Source organism: Arachis stenosperma, chromosome 5, assembly GCF_014773155.1.
Source record: "Arachis stenosperma cultivar V10309 chromosome 5, arast.V10309.gnm1.PFL2, whole genome shotgun sequence".
NCBI classification, from domain to species: domain Eukaryota; kingdom Viridiplantae; phylum Streptophyta; class Magnoliopsida; order Fabales; family Fabaceae; genus Arachis; species Arachis stenosperma.
Window position 1 is genome coordinate 10,539,067 of NC_080381.1, and position 18,312 is coordinate 10,557,378.

General features: G+C 32.8%; 1 protein-coding gene across 1 annotated transcript; it reads left to right on the forward strand.

The window, feature by feature from the left end:
* The first annotated feature begins 12,189 nt into the window (after window positions 1-12,189).
* Window positions 12,190-16,313, forward strand: LOC130979654 (cytochrome P450 71D8-like). Its single transcript, XM_057903142.1, has 2 exons — window positions 12,190-13,173; window positions 15,461-16,313. Exons 1-2 carry the CDS (start codon window positions 12,274-12,276, stop codon window positions 16,070-16,072), a joined length of 1,512 nt encoding a protein of 503 aa, XP_057759125.1. The 5' UTR covers window positions 12,190-12,273; the 3' UTR covers window positions 16,073-16,313.
* The last annotated feature ends 1,999 nt before the right edge of the window (window positions 16,314-18,312 follow it).

Sequence of the window (18,312 nt, forward strand, 5' to 3'; positions counted from 1 at the left end):
TAGCACTAGTACATTGCTCTGGAAAAAAAATTTATAAAAGCGAAAAAAAAGGATGTGAAGTTTACCGACAAAGAACCCTTGAATGTATTTACCAGTTCATCAAAAACTTTGTCAGATCTGATATTGCAAAAGTTTTGGGTATTTGGAACCAAGTGGGTGAAGAAGTTATTTTATAAGATACCTATTGCAGTTGTGTTAACCGGTGTGAAGTATGATACATGTGTGATAGGGACTGATGAAGATCTGCAGGTTTTGTTTCATTATCAGAAAATTTTTTCGGAGGTCAGAATACACAAGTTATATGTGAAGTTGGAGGATGGTGTCGACAGTTCTGAGGCATTAGTTCCAAATCCTGAGTCGACTGGCTTGGGATGCTTCCAATTTGATGCCTATGGTTGCACCGACGTGTTCAATCGTTGCATCTCCATCCATTGAGGTTGATTTGAACCGTACGAATGAATATGGCTGTGTAGCATTAGAGAACTGTTCGTTTCGGTAGCTGGCAGTTGAGATGGCTAGTTCTTCTGTCATGATTCTTGATTGTGTAGGTGACAGTGAGCCTAATCGAGTTGAAAATACAATGAGAGAGGATGATTCGGATGAAGAGCCTCTCGATATAGTTGGGACAGTAGTGAGGATACAAGGAGCAATGCACGTACACAGCAAAGCCCATCAAATTCCGGAATACAACAATATCTTTCACACTTTTCAACCATGAACTTGGATGCTATGGGGCAACAACCGAACGTAGATGTTACCTTTGGTGGTCAAAGATTGCATCATGGAACCACTCCCACAAAATTTCAGATTGGGTAATCATTCCAAAATAAAGAGAAAGTTGTGTTGAGTGTGAATGATTATAGCATCCGTAGAGGAGTTGAATACAGGGTGTTAGAATTAGATCATCTTAAGTACTATGAGTAATGCAAGAAATTCGGCAAAGGTTGCACTTGGTTGATTCACATCACATTATGCCAACAAAAAGGTACGTAGGAGGTTAGAAGGTATAATGGTCCGCACACTTGCTTAGCTACATTTATTTCAAGCGATCACCGGCAACTTGATTACCATGTCATTTGTGGATCAAGGCTGACAGGCACAACAGCATCAAGGCTGCCATAATGGCAGTTGACAGTGGTTGGCTACCCCCGCGTGTTTATTGGGCATTTTGCATTTGTCATGTGGCGGTGAACGTTTCCCTGAGTTTCAAAGGTCAGAATGCAAAAAGGCTACTTGTGATGCTGCATATGTGAAGATCGAGGCAAAGTTTGATTATTGGTTCGATATTATGCAGACTAAGAATCCGGCTATGTGCGATTAGGCCAACTGAATAGACTATGATAAGTGGACCCAACATCAAGATAATGAGATAGTTTGGCTATATGACCACCAACATCTCTAAATGTGTTAACTCTGTACTTAAGGGTACAAAGAATCTCCCAATCACATCACTGATGAAGTCCACTTATGGAAGGATTGTCGGACCGTTTGTTATCCGAGGACAAACGGCCAAGGCACAATTGGGGACTGGACATCAATTCTGTCAGGCTTTGGTGAAATTAATAGGGCACAACCTGAGAGACTTAAGGTGCTTCACCATCACTTTGTTTGATAGGCATCATTTTAAGTATACTGTGGCTGAGACGACTCCTTCTAGTAACTTTTCACTTGGCAACTACCGAATTTCACTTAGATATCTTACTTGCGACTGTGGGTATTTTCAAGCTCTGCATTACCTATGTTGTTATGCCATCGCATGCTGCGCTCACTCGCGCCTGAAGTGGGCGACATATGTTCATGATGTCTAAAGTATGAGTGAGGTCTTCAACGTTTACAAGATGGGATTTGCACCGCCTATTTCAGAAGGACTTTGGCCGCCACATGATGGTCCTACCGTGATTTCAGACCCTAATATGAGACGTGTAAGAAAAGGGCAACCAAGATTTACCAGAATCCGAAATGGCGTGGATGAAGCTGCTCCTAACCAACCGAAGCGCTGCGGCCTCTGCAGGCAGCCTAGGCATACGCACGGGAATTGTGACCAGTGAGGATCTATTGCTGGCATGGATGCTTAGGTTTCATGATGTATGTTTTTGTTTCTAAGTTCATTTTATGATGCATTTTCTGTTTTCAAGTTGAGTTTGTTGTCTTTATCCCAGGTATTAGGAATTATTGTAGCGTTTTTTAATGTCATCATTCACTTATTACCCTTTTTTTTTCATTGCATTAATAAATTGATGAAGTGAATTGTTCATTTAGTTTTCTGTTGATTTGTTTGCAACTAAATAAAAAAGGTCTTACATATGGATATTAGAATGCATACATATGAATATTAAAAGTCATACATATGAATAAAAGAGGCATAGATATAAATAATTAAGATGATAACATAAGCAAAAGTACTACCCTAACCCACTAAATCGTGCTAATCTCCATTGGCACTATCATGGTCATCAACGTCAAAACCACCAAGCAAGTGAGACCATGTGCCACATCTAATTGGATGCCTAACCTTAGTGGCTCTCTGGACATCTTCTGCTCCTGCTAGAAATAGTGGTGCCACACCAAATGCTAATAAGAGAGTCCCTCTGGTGAACCATGTGTCATAAGACTACCTGTAGGCTTGTTAAGATCCACTGCAAACTATGGCTGGACCTCCTGCTGCTGTGGCTGGACCTCATGTAGTTATGGCTAGACCTCCGGAAGCTATGGCTGGAACTTGAAAAACTAGGCTGGACCTCCGGAAGCTGTGGCTGAAACTCAGAAAACGGTGGCTATGCCTTCGGCATCTGTGGCGTGTAATGCTGACCATCATCATCCATCAGAATGGCCGCTATGTCCATATAAAACTATGAATCGCCAATCTGATCCTCAATGTCCATACCTATGGTAGTGGTAGTAAAATCAGTGAACATTTGGGTGCCGACATCCTCGAATACCTGAGAGTTGGAACAAACGGTGAAATTGCCGCCGCCGAGCCCAGTCTCAACATCTCCAACACCCCCACTTTCATCATGACCTCCCTCGTCCGCACCAGCGGAACTCTCACCTGGGCAACCGATCCATCTCCATCTCTGCCACCTTGACTGCTCGGTCTACCTCGACAAACACGATGATCGCCATTTCCTCTCCCGTGATCACTGCCATCATCCTCATGCATCATATCGTCTAGCCAATGCCACTCTGGATGGTGGCATGTGTACTAACATGTTGCCGCCCTTCAACATGCCTGTTATCAGGCACATCCGGTACTTGCACCCTGGCAGGTGCCTGAGATGCCCCTCTACGACGAGCTTCCTCTGAGATATCTGTCGGCCTAGGGTCATCAAATGTGGCATCCAGGAAGAGAATCTTGTGGGCCACCTGATGCCACCAGTCAAGGTACTCCGCAGATGGACCTGGATCAGCAACTCTCTCGATCATCAGGATGAAATCAACTCTGTTATTCCAATGCAAATGCCACGTCTGATAATAAGTGGAGAACCATCAATCTCCACCTCTACCATCCTTCGCATGGAGCCAAACTATATTAAGAGCTAGCTGAAGGAGATGCTGTATGCCGTCGAGCTGCGACACAACTCTGTCAACTTGGTGCTACTCAATCACAACAAAATATATCAAGCTCGTGACTACCCGTCATAACCCACAATGCTCCTCGGTCAGTATCTCTAGATGAACAACAGCTATCACCTCAGCAGCAGAATAAGGCTCCTACAAAAACTATAAAGGACATGTTAGGACTTAGAAAACACAATAAAAGATATATAATATCAATTGTGTATGCTACATTAGCCAGATCTAAACAAATTACGTGTCGATCACACAATCTGTCCAAAGCAAGACGCATCTGAACCACTCTTTTCTCTCTGACGTTGGAGATCAGTAGATATGTTGCCCACCTACAATGTTGTTAGTTGTGCATAAAAAAGGATAATACATTAACATAAGCATGTATAATGCACAAAATATTAAATGATACTTGGATGCTAGCGGAAATCCAAATGTGTCAAAACCACTCAGCTTTAGCGTCAGGAACCGCCAGAAAATTTAGGACTGTAGTAGCTGAAGTGGTCTGGCATAGTAAACCACATTTCTGTTTGCGACCCAACGCATACATCTATATAACCAGATCAGTGCAGCTGAGACCCAGCTATACATGCCCAACTCGTCAAGCCTCACCACAACCAGCAGCCACGAAGTTGAACCCGCGCACTTTCCATTCTTGTCATCAAATAGCTGAGTCGATAGTAACATCATGACGTAAGCACGAGCGTACCTATGCACTGTCTCCTCACTCGCATCGGCAGGGAGCATCCAAACCTCTCGTAGAACCATGTGAAGTGGATCATCATCTGCTTGACCCTATTCGGTGGCAGTAGCTCGTCGAATAACTTTTGAAACCACTCTCGTGTTGGTCTCCCGTAAAAAAATGTGCGGCTCAAAAGTCAGTGTGGCACCCACTAACAGTCTCCCCATCAACGGACAATCTCAACTGATAAGCCACGTCTTGCAGTGTGATGCTGCACTCTCTGAATAGCATGTGGAACGTGTGCATTTCAGGACGCCACTTCTTAATAAGTGTCCTCACCAAAGACTCATCCACTCAAAATCAATGATTATTCATCCTCGCCAAGTGATACAAACTTACAGTTTCCAAATAAGGTATAATCTGGCCATGTAGAGGCATATTCTATTACCTCATAAATCCTAACACTATAAATACACCTAGTCGGCTGCATCATGCAAAAAATTAATTTGGTACTTATCAAATTTTAACAGAAAAAAGACTAACACCTAAATTATTTGTAAATTAAATAATTCACAGATAAAAAAGTACCACATGAATTATGAAAAAATTAAATTCGTACTAATCAAATTTTAACAGATAGATCACTAAGACCTAAACTATTTATAAATTAAATATTTTATAGATAAAAGTCTAACACATAAATTAACTAAAAAATTAATTCAGTAATAATCAAATTTTAACAGATAAATCACTAACACATAAATTATTTATAAAATAAGTAATTCAAAGATAAAACACTAACAGATAAATTATTAAGATCTAAATTATTTATAAATTACATACTTCACAGATAAAAGTCTAACACATTAATTAACTAAAAAATTAATTTAGTATTAATCAAATTTTAACAGGTAAATTACTAATACCTAAATTAATAAAAAAATTAAACTATTACTAATCAAAATTTAATAAATAAATTACTAAGACTTAAACTATTTATAAATTAAATACTTTACAGATAAAAGTCTAACACATTAACTAACTAAAAAATTAATTTGATACTAATCAAATTTTAACAGATAATTTAGTAACATATAAATTATTTACTAATCAAAGTCTAACCGTTTATAATGTCATCTTCATATGAAGGGATGACATCATGAAAATATTTACCTAAAATAAAAATATCATGATTTGTTTCAAAAGTATAAATTAATAAGAATATATATATGAATAATTATATTTTTAACATGTCTGATCTCAACTTTTTTTTTCAAAGTAGATTTATGCAAATTTTGAACAAAATTATTATTACATAAAAAATTAACTATTATATATTTTTGTATAAATATATTTATAGTTTAACTTATTTTAATATGTATTATATATATATATATTCTACCGTTGTTAATTAATTTTGATAATTAATTGTGATATATATAGACGGTTATAATATTATTTTTTTAAAAAATTTAAACTAATAAAAAGATATATATAATTATATCTCTAATAATTTTTTTACGTAAAATTTTTTTGAAGTTTATTTAATTTTTTGTATAATTTTTTTGTTTTTTATTTATCTTAGAATATTTTTTTTAACTTCATCAATGATCAGAACTCTAACCCAAATATAAAATTTTAATATCATAGTATTATTTTTTAAAAAAATTTAAAATTAATAACATAAATAATTATATCTCTAATATATACCTAACATATTATAATTTTAAATAAATTTATTTTTCTCATAATTTATCTGTCTTATACTATTTTTTTTTTTTTTTGATACATTAACAAAGATCAAAGGTTATTTTATATCAAAAAAATACAATAAAATGTTCAAATGGATGACGCATTGCATTGGACGGTCAGCTTATTTCCAAAAGCTGTGCCGGAATCTTCACCTGCCAATCTCCTTTCCTACCTCTTCTGCTCCATGGCTGCCGGTTTTTTCGAAAAGTTGGGTTTCCAGAATTCTACGTAACTGTGTACGTACGTGGTTTTTCTTACGGCGTTTATCTGATCGATTCAAAGTTCAAAGTTCAAACCCAGCTGATGGAAGCATATTACCAATTTTATAAGCATATGTCAACTTTTGACTATATCATTTAATTAGAGTGAATGCTCTGTTTCTTTTTTAAATGATTATATTCCCCCTACAGGATACAAGTCTCTCTCTAGAATATAAGATTATTCCATCTCGGAACTTAGAGCATGCAGAACTAGCAAGTGAATTTGGGTAACTTAATCAACAGCTCAAAATCAAGTTATCAAGTTGTATATATATAAATGCATGTTCAAAACTTGAAGTTTTCCACCATTACACCATAGCCTTGACTTTATATTTATTTATTCATTATTGCGTTGATAGTAGAGAATTGAAACAATTAATAGCAAATTACCACATTTGAATGTTTATTAAACAAAGGATCAGATAATGTTCAGGCAAGTGGTAGAAGCACCGGGTCAATTTGATTGTATTAAATAAGATACAATAATTTGTGTTTTGATGATGCGATAATCAGTTTGTCCTGGCTTGAGAAATACGATATTTCTGAATTAATTACATGTTGACCAAAAGATTGTTAGATATTTATTTATGATGATCTGTCAATATATCAAACAATGCAAGTTGATACGCTGAGAGGTTGACTAGTTTTTATTTCATGAAAAAGTATAGAGTATTAATATATTATCTGCTAATTTATTCTCAATAATAATTAATTATTATATTTTAAACACATATATAAAGAGACACATTTAAAAAATATATCTATAAAGACACTTCTATTAAACATAATTATAAAAAAGATATTTTTATTAGACACATCCACAAAGACACTTCCATTAAACACATTTATAAATAAGAGTTGGCAGATGTTGACAGAAACGTTGTTGGTAACGTAACGAAATTGTTATTTTATTTATAAATTCTTTTTAGCAACTTTAAAATAAAAATGAACAGAAAATTAAACATAGACATGATTTTATTGTTTTGTCACAAAATAGGAGTATTTTATAAAGTTAAAAGCAATTACTATATAAAAAATATTGGGTGACCAAATTAATTTTGTAATGAAATCTAGTCAAATGTATTTCTAAATTAAACGTGTTTTTCTTTTTAATTTTCTTACTCACGCGTTCAACTTCTAGTAAATCCTACATCTTCTCCATCTCCAATTTCTTATTCTACTGTTCTTCTGCGCCTTTTCCTTTTTTTTTTTTTTACTGGATTGTATGTCTTCTCCTCTTCTGTCTTATGTGTTTTCTTTTTTATTTTTATTTAAATTTGTTAAGAAAAAATAAGAAGACTAATAAAGAAGAAATGTAGGGGTATAACTATTTAATTTATTACTTCTCCTATCATTTTAAGTTTTTGAAAAAAGTGATTCGCACTACAAGAAAAAAGGCCTGTCGGCACCCTTTTTTCTTGCTACGCTTTTAAAGCGTACCCAAAAGTGGTCTATGGGCACGCTTTTGGGAGGGTGGCCACTGATTTGTGATTTGGCCACGCTTTTTTTTGCCACGCTTGAAAAGCGTGGCCATAGAGAGAAATTGGCACGCTTTTATGAAGGTAGCCACTTATTTGAAATTTGGCCACGCTTTTTTATCGCCACGCTTAAAAAGCGTGGCCATAGAGAAAAATTAGCACGCTTTTGAAGCGTGGCAAAATAGTTTCATTATCGTTACATTTTTAAAGCGTGGCCGTTTCCTCTAAATCTTTCGGCACGCTTTATAAGTGTGGCCACAAAATTCCACAAAAAAAAAAAAAATCCACCCCTCTTAATTCGAAAACAAACAGTTTACACAACAACCCCCTAACAACACTTCTTCCGTTCTTGGAAACACACCCTCCTCTTCTTTGAAACAATGCCTTAAAAGCGACAACCCTAACACAGAGCTCATCACCCTAACGGCGGCGGCGCTCTTCACCTAACATAGAGCTCATCGCCGGTGCTCTCACTCTCTCCCCCAATAACATTCGTTGGTCAACCTCGTTCCAACCCTCTCTAGCAACCCCTACGTAGGTGCCATCTCTGCCGGTGTTCCCTGCGTCGGTGCTCCTTCCGTCTCTCCTGTAAACACCTATCCCTCCTTCGGCGGTGACTCACTCTGGTAAGGCCTCCCTCGGCGCTCACTCTCTATCGCAAACCCTCCGTCGACGCTCACTCTCTCTCGCAAACCCTCAATCGTCACTCCTCCCTCCATGGTTCAGCACCCGCCGCGTTGTCGTCACCCTCTCTGAAGTCGTCGCGCCGCCGTCTCCATCTCCTTCACTCGTCGCACCTCCGTCAGCCGCGTTCAGCGTTCGCAGCACAGTGGTAAATTATCTGTTCAAAATTTTTCTTGATCTGATTATTTGTTTTTGAAATTGATTTTTTGTTTTGATTTTCTTGGTTCTTCATTTTTTCCTGATTTTTCTAAATTTATATTTTTTGTTCTAATCTGATATTTGGTTTAGGGTTTTTTTTCCTAAACTTCTTGACATTTGGTTCTGTTCTGCTACAGCTGTGGTAGTGCTCAGCTGCTGCTATGTGATGCTGAACTGCTACTGCTTTGCCTGTTCTGTTATTCTAGTTTTTCTACATTAACTAGCAGTAGGTTAATCTTTTCATACTTTAAGCATTCACGGTTAGGATTTTGATTTGTTTAATTTTGTTGATTGATATTGATGGTTTGAGTTAATTGTTCCTTTGCTATGTGTGTGGTTTAAGATCCGAGTTGTTGTATGTTTTTATGAAAGAGGATTGAAACTTGTTAAATGAATTAAACTTTGTGTTTAGATTTGTTCTTGCCCCAAGAAACTCTGCTTGTGATAAGTCGTTTTAATTAATAACTCTGCTTGGCGACAATGTGTTTTGAAAGAGCAGGGGATCATTGTATAGGTTTAGTTTGAGCCTTTGGGATGGGAATATGAAATCTATTGTACCTTTTAGTATTTCTTCATACTATACGTTTTGAAGATTCATTGAAACATTTTGATACCTTGCAGAGGCTTGGTAATTTTGACAATGTGACCAACGCTGAGAAGAAATTCATGCATATGTGGAACTCGTTTATTCGAAAGCAACAGTAAGTTCTTTTCATTTTGACTCTATTCGCTCTCTGTTCGTTGCATCTTCCTTGTTTTGATAAAGGGGCAAAACATATAAAAGATGTAATCAATTTCAAGACTGAGACTTTCATAAATTGTGAGCATAATAACCAGCAACATACATCAGCCATGTATCTTGTGTTTACAGGGCTGTTTTAGCTTGGCTTTCTATTATTGCGCACCACAACAAAGACAAGAAGGCAGGGGAGAAACTGATCTCCGTGGTTGATGTTGTGAAGGAACACTGGGCAACTTATGGAAGAAATTTTTTTCTAGATATGATTATGAGGTAGGTGTCATCATGGCTGCAATTGAAGTTTCATTTGTAACATGATCTTGGCATTTCAGTTTTATCTCTTGATTTTCTTAGTAAAATGAGCATGGTTAAGTGTAATGGTTTATTTTATAAATCCATCTCCTTCATGTAGGAATGTGAATCTGAAGGTGCCAATAAAATGGTAGCATACCTACGAGAGACTGCATCAAAGAGCAAGACTGGTGATAAGTTCTAATGATAATTTTGATAGTTCTAATGATCTCCTAAGTTCTAATGATGAACTTATTTTGTCCTAATTCAATTATTAGTTTTGTTAAAGTATTGTAATTTTTTAATTACAATTTTAGCATGTAAATAATTCATGTAAATCAATAAAAAATCAATTTTTTATACCTTCTAATTTTCTCTTTTTTTTTTTAATTTGACAAAGGAAAAGGCCACGCTTTTGAAGTGTGATTGTATGTGAAAGCGTACCGCAAATCAACCTAATCGGCACACTTCAAAAGCGTGGCAATATGTACACTTTTTGGTATGCTTTTAAAGCGTAGCTATAGGTTAATAGATATGGCCACGCTTTTTAAGCATGGCGAGACATGAAAACGTGCCAACAGAAAAAGCGTGCCGATAGATCCACAAAAGCGTGGCGATAGAGCTATCGGCACGCTCGCAGATGTGACCCTTTCAAAAGCGTGCCGATATCTCAAAAAGCGTGGCGAAAAACTATCGGCACGCTTTTTTGCACTTTTCGGCACGCTTTTAAAGCGTGGCAGAAAGCTTATTTTCTTGTAGCATGACAAACAAAAAATAGAAAAAAAAAAAGAAATGCATAAAAAGTCAAAAAACAAAAGCTTTTAATGTTAAATACATAAATTTTGTGATGATAAGTACAATTTTCATTTAAAGTAAATACACAATTTTTGAAGAAAAAAATAATTATAAAAATGTAATAATGATAAATATATAAATTTTATAATAAAATATAAATATTTTGAAAAAACATAATTGTTTTTTAAGAGAAATATTGGAAGAAAACATAAAAATCTTTTGACAATAAATACAAAAATTTAACGACAGTAAACTAATTTTTTGAAGGTAAATAATATACAAGTTTTTTAAGAGAAACATAGGAAACAGATATAGATATTTTCTACAATTATTATCACATAATATTTTGAATAAAAATAATATAAAGAGCAAACAGAAAAATTTTGAAATGATAAACACATAACTTTTTTACGATAAATAAATGAATTTTTTTACGATAAACACATTAATTTTTTAAAATAAACACAAAAGAAATAAAAAATATAAGAAGCAAACAGATAAATTTTGTGATGCAATACATAAAATTAAAAAAAAACATAAAAAATATAGAAATATTTTAAAGATAAATATAGAAAGTTTTTTAAAGTAAATACACAAATGTTTTAAGAGAAACATAGGAAATAGTTACATAATGTTTTTTTTACAATAAATATATAAATTGTATGGCGATAAACACTAATAATTTCTGTGTTATTTAACTTATGTTTTTATGGTATTAAATAAAACTTTTTTATATTATTCATTTATATTATTAACTAAAAAATCTATATGGATTAAAATAATTTATGTGTTTTTTAACTAAAATTTTTGTATTTTTTTATGTTATTTCCATATTTTATTATATATAATTCAACTTAAAATGAATTTATTTAATAAAATCATTTATTTTTTAAGAAAAATACAGGAGAATATAAAAATTATTTTATATTAATAAAAAATATAAAAAATATAAATGTTAAATTCTAAACCTGATAAAGTAAATGATTTCCTGCACACCTTTTTGTGAATAATTTTTTGTATTATCAATAAATTATATCATTTTCATTCTTCCTCCTTAGAAAAAAAGCGACATGTGATATGCTTGGATAGTTGATTTTTAAAATTCTTTATTTTTGTCAACTATAGGTTCTCAAAATTATTAATCCTATAGCGTGGTTCGTTGGAGAACCCTAATTTTTTATTAAAATTTTATAAATTTTAAATTTAAAATTATTATCTTAAATCTTAAATTTTTGTAAAATAATTTTATAATAAAAAATTGCCTAATATTAACTAAAAGTTAATTTATTATATTTTTAATAAAAATATTATATATACACTAAAAATAAAATAATAAATAAAAAATCGTATTTTTATGTATAAATATATTTACAGTTTAATTTTTTTTAATATATAAAATAATACTAGATATATACTAAAATTAATCATTAATATAAAATATATATTAATATAAAATATATATTAAATATAAGTTAAAATATATATTTATCTATAAATATAGATAATTAATTTTGATGCATATAGAATATTTTTATATATTTTAATATATATTTTACAGTAATAACTGGGTTAGGACTTTAAGTATATACTAACACAATAATTGTTTTTGTAATAAAAATTGTTGACGAAAGAGTAGTCCAATAATTTAAGAATTTTTCCTATGCTACTACATACGAGGAGTTGATCAACTCAACATATGTAATTAACATGTCTACGAGTTTCAAGATTCTATAATAAGATCAAATATCCATACAATCATTATAACAAACAACCTCAGATCCAAGAAAATTCTTGAGATTAAACTAACAATAATTTGTTCTTGGTAACATGGAAGCTGAATCCTCCACCTTGCTTGTTCCTACGTTTTTTCTGTTGATACTGTTTTCTTTTGTTGTGAAATATTACAAGTCAAAAACGAAGCCCACTCATAAATTACCACCTGGTCCATGGAAATTACCCCTCATTGGTAACTTCCATCAAGTTGCACAAGCGGGACCACTGCCACACCGTTCTCTCAGAGAACTAGCAAAAAAATATGGACCCTTCATGCACCTCAAACTGGGTGAAAACTCCACAGTAGTTATATCTTCTGCTAAGCTAGCGAAGGAGGTACTCAAAACCTACGATGGATCTTTTCAAAAGAGGCCTCTTCTTGCTGCTGTTCCAACTCTAGTATATGGCCCTGCAGATATTGTATTCTCTCCCTCCGGCGATTACTGGAGAGACATGCGCAAGATATGTACTCTGGAACTTTTGAGTAAGAAAAAGGTTCAGTCTCTGGCTTTTATAAGAGAAGCAGAGATGGAAAGAACCATCCAGAAGATCCGTGAATCTGCGGGTTCACGGATCAATCTGTCTGACATGATTTTCCACTTGATAAGTGTAACTGTCTACAGGGCTGCCTTTGGTAACTCCAACATGGACCATAGTGAGTTTATCCTTCTCATCAAAGAAGCAATGCAAATCTTGGGAGGGTTTCACTGGGGGGATTTGTTTCCTTCAATCAAACCTCTGTTTTATTTGAGTGGATTGAAGTCAAAGGTGGAGAATCTGCACGAGAGACTTGATAGATTCATGGAGGACATCATAAAGGAGCATCAAAAGAAGCAAACAGAAGGTAGGACCGACGTTGAAGAGGAAGACCTTGTTGATGTTCTGTTGAGAGTTCAGCAAAGTGGGAGTCTCCAGACCAACCTAACAATCACAAACGTCAAAGCTGTCATTGGGGTTAGTAACCTTTTTTTCTGTGATCTGCTCATTTTATTTTCATTGTTTTGTCTATCAAAATTCCTCTTTCTCAGGTTTTTATTGTTGCCACCCACATAACCAAAGTAATTTAAGGAAAACTCATACTTTTCCAATACACACACACACACACAATTAATATATATTATCACTGGTGATGAATATGATGATCTCGACTAAGTATTTATCCATAGAAATGACTATTCAAAAAGTTGTCTATTAAAAGTTTTCTTTCAGTGATTATTTGTTTGCCGGCGCATGTATACACACACATATTCATTACCATTTTTATCTTTTTTTTTTTTGTCATTTTTTGAATCATATGACATGACACAAAACAACAGGTTATCGTGTGAAAAATACAAATTTAAAAAACTTTTTTTAATTTATAATTTTAGTATGCGTATTTAAAGCACAAATTAGTTAAACCTTATTATAATTTACGAGGTTAATTAATATATGTTTTTAATTAGGATATATGATAAATTATTATGAATAAAAAATTTTAATTTTTTAATAAATATAAATTAAATATATTAAAATTTAAATTTTTTATATTTTAATAAAAAAAATTATTAATAATCTTAACATGTAATCTTAGAGCACAACAAAATAGATAAATCTAATCTATAATAATAATTTTGGAGTTTTCAACCGAAAATGATTGAAAATGTGATTGCACTCATTCTGAAGCTTTCAACTCAAAGTCCCACATATAATAAATTTTGGATAAGTTGGGGCCAAGCGTCTCTAATGCATGCCCCCCACCTGCCTGGCTGAGTCCTAGCTAGATTGAATCCGTCTTTATTGTTGACTTGTTTTGTTTCGTGTGTGTACGTTACTATGTTATAACAATGAAAATTTTCAAGAGTCAATTTTTTTAGTGTTAAAAAATAAAAGTTAATTTTTATTAATTTAAATATAAAATAAAAAATAAAAGATCGGTTCTCTAATATTTTCTATAATAACAATAGAGGTTCATCAATCTTGACCCAAAAAAAATAGGGGTTCCACGTTGGAGTCTCCTTTTAATATCCCTATTTAATTATCAAAAAACTATTGTTAAGACAGCATGTTTTTTAATTATCGTTATGTATTTCACCAGAAAAACAATATTTGTAGTATTTTATATTTTTATAATATAAAATAAAAACTTTTATCTATTCATTTTTTATGAATTGGTTTTAATATTAAAAAATAAAAATATATATATATGAAAAGACATACACAACGCCGCGATTTGATATATAACTAAGAGCACAATTAGAAAATGGCTAAAAATTAATTTCGTAAAAATTAAAAGAGACTAAATAAAAATTTTAAAAAGTGCTAACCTGAAATTTATATGTAATTTATAGAAAGAAACTGAAGTACGGGAAGTTCATAAGAAATGTTAGAAGAAGAAGGTCAATCCTTTTAATATAAAAATAAAAAATAATTAATATTAATTTAAATATAAAACAAAAATTTGTTTAAAAAAAAGATTTTTAATTATCACCTAGTGTTTATCGGCTTGTCATGAATGAGACACCGCCCTGGCCTTGATGTATATAAATCATTAAATCCTTTGCAAAAACATTACGTATATATTAAAATTAATTATTAAATATTTGTGTATAAATATATGTTATTTAATTTAATTTTAATATATATTTTATATCTTAAAATATATTTTGTATTAATAATTGATTTTAAGGTATAAATTATTAACGTTTTGCATTCGTAGCATTTTATTATTGAGTATGCTATATGTATATTAAAAAAGGAAGCATAGGGAATTAATGGAGTATCTGTACAATGTGTATAATAGAGGTTTAGAGATGTTTGATTCAGTAGGATATAAGATGTTTATTATCTCTGGTATTCAGATGGTTATTCTGGATAGTATAGTGTATTGTGTTTGAAAAACTAGTAGTATTTTATTCTTCATTTTTTTAATTCATATTATGCCAAATAAATAGTCCATTGTAAAAATATTCTATTAGCTCTCTAATGAGATTCATATTAAAATCAATCACTAAAGTCGGTTACTAGTATAAAATATAGGTTAAAAAGTTAAAATACAAATATATATTTAAAATAAATTAAATCACATATATTTTTATATACAAATACTAATATATTGATGATTGATTTTAGTAACTGATTTTATTGTACAAATAACATTTATTTTAGGAATTGCTTCTCTCTTTCATTCATTTTTAGTATTTCACCGTGTTTTCATTTTCCAAAATAAAAAACTAAAGAAAAGAAAATCAACTGTTTATAGGACATATTCGCTGCTGGAATGGATACCTCGGCAGCAACATTAGAATGGGGCATGTCAGAAATGATGAAAAACCCAAGAGTGATGGCAAAGTTACAAGCTGAATTAAGAGAAGCACTTAAAGGAAAGAAAACAATTCAAGAAAGTGATATTGAAGAACTAAGTTACTTGAAGCTAGTGGTGAAGGAGACACTAAGGTTACACTGTCCAACTCCATTGTTGATCCCTAGAGAATGCACTGAAGAAACCAACATTCATGGGTATGATATACCAGTGAAGACGAGAGTGATGGTGAACGTGTGGGCAATTGGAAGAGATCCCCAATATTGGCATGATGCTGAGAGTTTCATACCTGAGAGATTTGAAGATAGTTCATTGGATTACAAAGGGAATAACTTTGAGTATTTACCATTTGGGGGAGGAAGAAGAATCTGTCCTGGTATGAATTTTGGTGTGGCCAGCATTACACTTCCTTTGGCTCTCTTACTTTACCATTTCAATTGGCAACTCCCCGATGGAATGAAGCCTGAGGATCTCGACATGACTGAAGTCCCTGGCTTGGCAATTGCAAGAAAACATCCCTTGTGCGTCATTGCCACTCCTTCTCAACCATAACTTCTTCATCGTCATATTCTCGTCTTGTTTTTTGTTCCAGTTGCCGACATTCATAATTTAATACCATGGTGTTCTAGTTAAATGTGTAATTATAATAATAAGAACTCAGCTAATATGTATCTTTGAAGAGTCTTGTATGAACAATACTCTTCAACGGAAATTATGCAGAGAAAATGTAAACTACACTAAGAAGGATTGAACAAGAATTTATAAATTCAATGTGTGATATTATTGCATTCAAGTGTTCTCCTTTACACCAGAGAGGGGATCTATTTATAATAGAAAAGCCTCAACACTTGTTACCCAAAAAACCAGAACAGCCAAGAAAAGAAATCAAGACCAGAAACAGAAGCCTCAACATCTAACTAACTAATTGGATTGAACTTTGTTTTCTTGAAAACTATATATCTTTACTATTCTCAATAGTCCCCTCAAACTCATGACATCCAATGGTTAGATTATGAGTTTTTTTAATGATTTTGGCCAACGAGTTTGGGAAGGTACTGTTATTTCTTTTATGTAGGCTGAATTTTTTGGACTGGCCAAAATATGAAGTTGCCCTATCCCTAATGGTTATATGAGTCATGACTCATGAATGTCCAAGGTGGTATACCTAAGAAAACAAATTGCTGTCAAGAAACATTAAAAGTTTGAAACTTTGAGAGGTTGTCTAATTAAATAAATTATTCTTTCCTTTAATAAAAAATAACTACAATAAAATATATCATATTCTGTAAAAAATAGTAATAATAATATCCAAAACATGCTAACATTATTAATAAGAAAGATTAAATTTTATTCTAGTAAATTTCATAATTACGTTTAACATATTCTTTTGACACTAATTATAACAATCATAAAAAACTTTAAATAAATTATTGATAGCAACAGAACTTTTTAATAATCATTTTCTCCTCTCCTTCACCATGATAATATCACAATATTAATAATAATGATGATGATATCTTCTCATCAATTTTGAAATTAACGATGATAATGATAGGTTATTATTTATAATTTCAAAATATCTTATGAAAACAAATGTGAGCATGCAGCACTTTCTTTATTTAAGAAAATAATAATTAGTGAACAAGTGTGTGGACCAAAAATGAAAGGCATAATAGATATTTGACCAATCCAATCTTCTTTTACATATGAGTACAAAAATCCACCCTATATAAAAGAAAAAACCAGCACACTTCCAAGTCCATTGGCCAAAAACTAAAGTATATGTGCCACTAATCATCCTTCATTAGATCTTTGATCATCTGACACAACCTGACTCTAACAACCTTTTAATATGGATCCCAGCGTCTAGCTGAACGTGTTCTTTCATGTCCCAACTGTTACTCATCCACATTAAATCCACACGTCTTATTTTCTTATTCCTCACTTTCAATGATGACGATGATGATAATAATTTAATTCTGCTACGTCTATATATTTATAAATAATATTTTAATATTAATATTCTTTTAACAAGTAAACGGGTTTTTTTTATTTAAATAAATAAAATAAAAACATTAATGATCGAAATTAATAATTTTAAAAATATTTATCGATTTGTGTTTTCAGTTATATCTTGTTTACAGTGTAAACGAGATAGGACACGTCAGCTGCGTCGTAGCTATCTCGTTTATAGTGTAAACGAGATGGACCTTATCTCATTTAAGATCGAACAGCTCCTATAAGCATTATTCGTTTACAGCCTGTTCCTGAACCCCATTTTGACCTAGTCAAATTCTTTCTCCCATCTTTTAACCGTTTCCTACCATATTTGAGTCCGATAGGTGATGGCATGCTAGGCGGGCAACGACGGGAACATCAACAGACTAAACGAGACATCGCATTACATTGGGTCGGCCGACTTTGAGGTTAGTTGCGTTATATTTGGTTAATCTAAGTATGTGGACATTGTTAGGGTAGTCTCGTAGTGACAAGCACCAAGTAAGATGCTTTAGGGATTGGACTGTATGATGAATGTAGAACAATATTTGCTTGTGTAAGATTTGTATGACTTAATTACGATTTGCTTACCGACATAAGTAATTTAGAGACAACTGTAGAGTAGACACATGGTAGTATGTTCCTAAGTAGTAGTAGTACTTTGTTCTTAAGTAGAGCAGAAAAATATATTATTATCTATTTATAGGTTAAATTTATTTTTCATGCCGCAGAGGCCTCGCCTTCTATTGCCCTGGCGAGTCAGCCATACCCTTCCTCCGACAGTATGCCCGATG

Excerpts from the sequence above, each read along its gene's own strand:
- LOC130979654 (XM_057903142.1), top strand. The coding sequence starts at position 12,274 with ATGGAAGCTGAATCCTCCACCTTGCTTGTTCCTACGTTTTTTCTGTTG. Across the intron at positions 13,174-15,460 it reads ACGTCAAAGCTGTCATTGGG|GACATATTCGCTGCTGGAAT; the intron begins GTTAGTAACCTT and ends AACTGTTTATAG.